This window comes from Sardina pilchardus, chromosome 5 (genome assembly GCF_963854185.1).
Source record: "Sardina pilchardus chromosome 5, fSarPil1.1, whole genome shotgun sequence".
In the NCBI taxonomy this organism is placed as follows: domain Eukaryota; kingdom Metazoa; phylum Chordata; class Actinopteri; order Clupeiformes; family Clupeidae; genus Sardina; species Sardina pilchardus.
Genome location: NC_084998.1, coordinates 23,797,858 through 23,804,271, shown reverse-complemented (window position 1 = coordinate 23,804,271; position 6,414 = coordinate 23,797,858). Strand labels below are relative to the sequence as shown.

Here is a 6,414-nt window from a genome sequence, read left to right as displayed (position 1 = left end):
GTGTGTGAAGGGTGGAGAATTGAGAGGGGGGGGTAGAGAGATGGGGAGGGAAGAGAGAAGGAGGGAGGGAGGGAGGGGAGAGAAGAGAGACAGCATTCTGCAGCTAACATATCCACAGTTACACACAGAAGCTCAACATAAAAAGGATGTGGATGTGCACACACACACACACACACACACACACAAACATATGCCCTTGTAAAGAAATGCATCATGCAGACATCAAACAGGCCTCAGTGGGCTTATGAAATGTTCTGAGGGAATGACTTTAAGACATCCTCTCTTGGCTAAGTAGATGTTCCAGTGGAATGAAATCACAGCTGACCTTTGCTATGTCAACACGACATTCAGAAAATGAGAAAATGGGCACCCTCATCACTGCCCTGGATCCAAGAGACCACACAGAGAGGAGGAAGAGGCCGAGGAAGGGGAAGAGAGAGAGAGAGAATAAGAGAGAAGGAGAACAAGAGAGAGAGAGAATAAGAGAAGGGAGAACAAGAGAGAGAGAGAGAGAGAGAATAAGAGAGAGAGAGAACAAGAGAGAGAGGGATAGAGAAGTAGAGCCTGTCCAGTGACCTGAAGCATCTGTTCCAAGAACCCCCTCATGTCTGGCTTCACACAGAGTGCTTCGTGGTCAAATGGATCGAGTGTGGCGGCCAAGCCAGAACCGGAGCTGGAGCCGGGCTGACCGCGGCCCAGCAGAGTGCCCAGCGAGGCGGGCAGAGACAGAGAGGCGGGCAGAGAGGCGGGCAGAGAGGCGGGCAGAGACAGAGAGCCAGGGCGGCACCAGAGCTCCCGCTGCCAGCAGCCCGACGGCCACAGACGGCCATAGGCCACAGCCGAGTGCGTGTTCATCCATGTGTGTGTATGTGTCCATACCAGAGAGAGAGAGAGATAGTGTGTGTGTGTGTGCGTGTGTGTGTGTGTGTGTGTGTGTGTGTGTGTGTGTGTGTGTGTGTGTGTGTGTGTGTGTGTGTGAGAGAGAGAGAGAGTTTTGTGTGTGTTGTTTATGTATATCTGTGTATGTATGAAAAGGGTCTTAGTCCTCACTGGTTCTCTTCCTCAGTGTTTGCAGCAGGCTCAGGGCTCCACTGTGAGCACCATGCCCCCATGCACTGCAGGGCTCCGCTGGGTGACGGCCGTTCGGACGTGGACCCCGGGCTTAGCTCCCACTATGATTCTCCTCTCCTTTTCCATGTCAGTTTCTCTTCTCTTTTCTCCCTCCCTCCCTCTCTCTCTCCCCCTCCCTCTCTCCCTCCCTCTCCCTCTCTCTCTCATGCTGTTATGCAAAGGGCCTCAGGAGGCTTCGGTTGCTCTGGATAGAGTTATCACCAAGGGGACTACACTACAGCGGTGCCATTCCTCCAAAACCATCCAGCCCTCCCTTACCTACCCATCACAACACGTTTCGCCACACCCACCCCCACCCCCTACCCCCCTACAGTACATGGGCCCTCCCATCCAGGCCTCGTTAACGTCACACATCTGAGCGGAGGGAGTCGCTACACGCTGAAGGTGGAAATAACACCCCGACCACCCCCCCCCCCCCTCCTTCACCCGCTCCTGTGATAGTCTATGCCCACAGCAACCACTCTGACGTCACAGCCCCACGGCTCTCAGCAGTAACCCCACCCCACACTCCACCGCACACCACCACCACACCATACCCACCACCCCACACCACCCTACACCACCACCCCACACTACACCTGCCCCCACCAAAACACCCCACCCCACCACACCACGTCCTGTGTGTTGTCCTCTATACAGAAAAGGGCCGCGGGGTCTGCTGCCATACTCCTGTGGACTAGTGGGACTCCCTCCAAACGAGGTCTCCATGGGGAACATCCACTCTGATGTAACGTCATGTTTGCTTGTCATAGCTCTCCTGCCCTGCCCACTCTCCTCCTCTCCCTCTTCTTCTCTTCTTCTTCTTCTCTCTGTTCCTCCTCCCACCACCACCACCATCACTCACTCTCTCTCTCCCTCTCTCTCTCTTTCTCTCTCTCTCTCTCTCTCTGCTCTGCAGTGGTTTGGCTTTGGATGTCACAAGCCCCAGGGGGTAGGGCAGAGAAACACAGAGAGAGAGAGAGAGAGAAAGAGAGAGAGAGAGAAATAAACATTCTATACCACCTGGGCACCTTGAGCATCCTTGAGAACACAGCATGTTATTACAACGACATATTGAGAATACTTGTGTTTGTAAGGGCATGCATGTGTAATTGTAGGCGTCATTGTTGTGTGCATGTATGTATATGTCAGTGCATTTCATTGTATTTGTATATGGGTGTGTAGGAGTAAGCTTTCTGGAGTGTGTGTGTGTGTGTGTGAGGACATACTGCCCTCTGCTGTTACTGTGGAAAATTGCAAGGACAGTATTCTCCCTCTCCCTCTTCCTCTCTCTCTCTCTCTCTCTCTCTCTCTCTCTCTCTCTCTCTCATACAGACACACACACATACAGAGAGAGAGAGGGGGGGGAGAGAGAGATAGACAGAGGACAATGAATTGATTGTTTATTCATATGTATGATAAAAAAAATGTGTTCGCCAACAGGTAAAATATGCATGTAAAGTCATATCCAAGCTACAGAGAGGACAGATATTTTAGCAAAAAGGAGAATTCTGCTTTATCTTCTCCCCATATGCCTACGTAACCAAACGTAACCAAAAAAAAAATCATTTTATAGCATAGTAACCAGTGATGTCTAATTTCCAGCAGAATCTATAAGAGCAGAAAAGCGGGTTTATGAAAAAATGTAGTAAATCTTCCATGGAAGTGCACCTTTCTACCATAACACTCACATGCACATCCGTTAACAACAGGTCTTGGGATAGCCACTCATGACCGTTTGGTGACGGAGGACGTTGAGTTTGATGCGCGCGCGTCGGTGGGCTCAGGAGGACTCAAGCGCCGTGGACACCTGGTAAATCTGAGTCTTCGTCCTCCTCTTCATCTCACGGATCATCTGACACACAGCCAGAGGGTAACACATACACACCGCCACCCAGTCCTCACACACACTCCCCTACAGAGGGAGAGAGAGAGGGGGAGAGAGAGAAGGATATATATACACATAGAGAGAGAAAGGGAGAGAGAGAGAGAGAGAGAGAGAGAAAAAAAAACGAGTCGATAAGAGTCAGAGGTCAGGCTGGCAGGCTAAGGGAGGTTAACGGTTAATATGCTTACACGATTGACTGCAAGAGAAGAGCACAGCAGCATATGATCCACCAATCACTGTTCAGCCAGCTGGCCTCTCTGACCCAGTGCACAACACTAACAGCACCTCCTAAGGTCAATCAGGAAGTGACCGTGTATAATTACAACGCATATAGTTTGAGGAATCTACATACATCTGACCCACATGTCATTGAGGGCAGTCACTAGTACCCCCTAAGTATTTATAGTGTATATTTATACTGCCGAAAACTACCTCAAGGACCACTAATGCCAGAGGTGATCACATGTTATCTAACTGGGGAACAATAATAGTCGGAATATGCACTTTGCTTTGCAGTCTGCAGCCCATTATGAACTACACATGCATACTGTAAATCTACCAGATATTCTCACTCGACTGCCTATTGCTTTGGGTTGGAGTGGATGCTGAATGAGTGGCTGTACTGTACGGTGTTGAAGAGTCCTCCCTCCCACTCTCTCAGTCACTCAGTCACTCACCCGTATTTTGAAGCGCTCCCTCATGCCCACTCGCATGGCCAGAGTGGAGCCGGGCAGCATGGGCAGACACAGGCACTCGCCATACTGATGGGCCAAGCTGAAGTCCAGACAACACGGTACAAACGCCCCCATCAAACCTAGAGAGAGAGAGGGAGAGGGAGGGAGAGAGGGAGAGAGAGAGAGAGAGAGGGAGAGAGGAAGAGGGAGAGAGAGATGGGGAAGAGGAGGTAGGAAGACCGATTATTCAATAAAGAGAAATCCTCTTTGAAATGGTAAGTAGTCTGTCTCTCGGAAGTGGGAAGTTAAAAACAAGTCCTGAATAAACTTTGCTGGCAAATGGCACAACATTCTGTCAGTCTTTTTCTGTTTGCTGTTGCAGTTCGGTGAAACTCGGGCCTTTCATATTTGACCTTACTGACCTCCATTTTAAACTCACTTAAAGGAGTTTAAAAGCTAACATATTAAAACCCAGGTATAATAATACTGATGTTGAATTGAATTCACAAACTAGCCAAAAATCTGAATTATAGAACAATAAAGTGCAATAAAACATTGTGCAAGAAAAAAAAGTTCTTATCATGTTACTGTTCACAGCAATAAGTTACTTTTAGTTCTGCTTATCATCAGCTTGTTGTCACATGACTATGTGGTCATCTCATTGTGTATTTTCATTTTGTCATTGGATGTGTTTCCATTGTGTGTTTCCATTGTGTCGCTGCATGTAAAGGTGTGTTTCCTCTTACAGGTGGTGCCGTCTCCACACACGTTGAGCATCCCCGTGCTCCAGTCCCCTCCCGTCTGGGTGATGGTGGTGACGGTTGTTGTGGTAACCCCCAGTCCCGGCTGAGTGATGATGACGGGACAGTCGTCCGCCATGGCCGCTGCAGCCACTGCCGCTATTGGCGTTGTCGTCGCTTTCTCCTCCTCCACCTCCTCCTCCTCCTCCTCCTCCTCCTCCTCTGTCTGAGGGGGTGAGTTGTCGGTGTCGGCGTCCTGCAGCACTATCTGTTCGAGTACAACCTCCTCTGCGTCGGAGTCCTGCTCTGGATAGTTGTTAACAGGGTGTGTGGAGGGGTGGGGGTGGGGGAGCAAACAATAACAATGGAAAGGGCTCCGAGTTATCACAAGGGAGCAGACACAGCGAGACGGTCTCAGGGGAAGGAATGTGGTTCTCTAAGAGATGACCTGGACTGGATTCGGGGCCGCACAATTACAAACGCGCACGCAAATGTGAAGTGCGTGGGTCGGTGGAGGGAGGTTGAGACAATCATGTGAAAACGGCTGATTTTTGTGTGAAAACAGTTGAGTGGGAAGTCGAGTATGTGTAAGTTTAAAAAGCGCTCTGGTGTCCCCCAGGGGAGCGTCTGGTTGGAGGAGCGGAGGAGCGGAGGCTGGGTTGGGTTGGGCACCGGCGCAGGGGCAGGCAGGCAGGCGGGCCGAGACGGGCGCTGGCTGCCACAGATAGGGGCAGTGCCAGGGAAGCCCGCCTGCGGCTGCCGCTCGGAGATAAGAGCGCCTCACCCGCCTCCTCCGAGGAGGTAACAGCAGCTTACCAATACAAAAGGGCTTCAAGTGTGTGTGTACACACACACACACACACACACACACACACACACACACACACACACACATATATATATAACACACACTCCCAGAGCTCACTCCAAATACACACAGTTTAAAACCACACCACACACACAATACTCAGTGTGGACAGTATTGGAACACCCTACAGTATCATTAACGGTTTTAACCATTTCTCAGATCCCACGGTGTGGAACGTAACCAGTAAAATGGACTGATTTGCCTTTTTATTTGAGTGATTTATAACCAATTAGATAAAGACAATCAAATCATAATTACAGCATTACAATCACTATGAGGGTTTATTGCCGACAGATATGAAATGATAAGATAAGAGGATATTGATATCCATGTTTAATCGATCAATGGCTGCATCTGTATAAATCCAAACAAGTTTCAAATAACTGTGGAGTACAAAAATCTCCAAATGCTCATCTCTACACAGAAAGGCTGTGTATTCTGAATACTGAGCAGTAATGTCAAGATCAATACACTGTGTACTGTGCTGTTACCCTCAGGGTTTTAACACTTGCTTTCATGAAAAATGTAAACCCTTTAAGAATCACACTCCGATCACTTAGCTGCAGTATCAAATAATAACAAATCTTTACACAGGGCCCAGCAAAACTCACTTTGTACAGGATGAGACTAGCGATCAAAAAAGTTCATGTTTCCCTAGCAATGGAGGCTAATGAGGCTTACAACCTTACATTTCAAGTCAAAAAGGACCTTACATACCAGGACAAAAGAGAAATCAAATCCATGCAATATCTCCAAAGACACCCAAGCAAAGATGATTTGTCTGAGTCTTACAAATGAGGCCTCATGTCACATAGGACAGCAGCAACCAAGAGGAGTTTAAAGACAGGGTTTTCACGCGTGGGAGAGCAACTCACCAGACATTGTGACTCCAGTGTATCTTCAGCACGGCGCCGAGAACATGTGAGCGACTGCTTCTTCTCTTGCTCAGAGGGGATGTGAGAGCATCTCGGCACGTAGTCTTGTGGTCACCATCTACAAAGAGCTTCCTCTCACGGTGATAGTCAAACCTTACATGGAGCAGAGCCTAGTGACTTACTGAGCCTGCCCTGAAAGCCAGCAGCATGAAGTTTAAACTGGTTGAATATATTATATGTATTTTTTAAAAAAACTAAA

General features: G+C 48.8%; 1 protein-coding gene across 1 annotated transcript; it reads right to left on the bottom strand.

The window, feature by feature from the left end:
• Positions 1–2,500: 2,500 nt before the first annotated feature.
• On the bottom strand, positions 2,501–6,220 carry plac8l1 (PLAC8 like 1). Its single transcript, XM_062537019.1, has 4 exons — positions 6,156–6,220; positions 4,419–4,718; positions 3,676–3,812; positions 2,501–3,025 (listed from the first exon to the last, which is right to left on the bottom strand). The coding sequence occupies exons 1-4, from the start codon at positions 6,160–6,162 to the stop codon at positions 2,894–2,896; spliced, it is 576 nt and encodes a 191-aa protein (XP_062393003.1). The 5' UTR covers positions 6,163–6,220; the 3' UTR covers positions 2,501–2,893.
• Between the last annotated feature and the right edge of the window lie 194 nt (positions 6,221–6,414).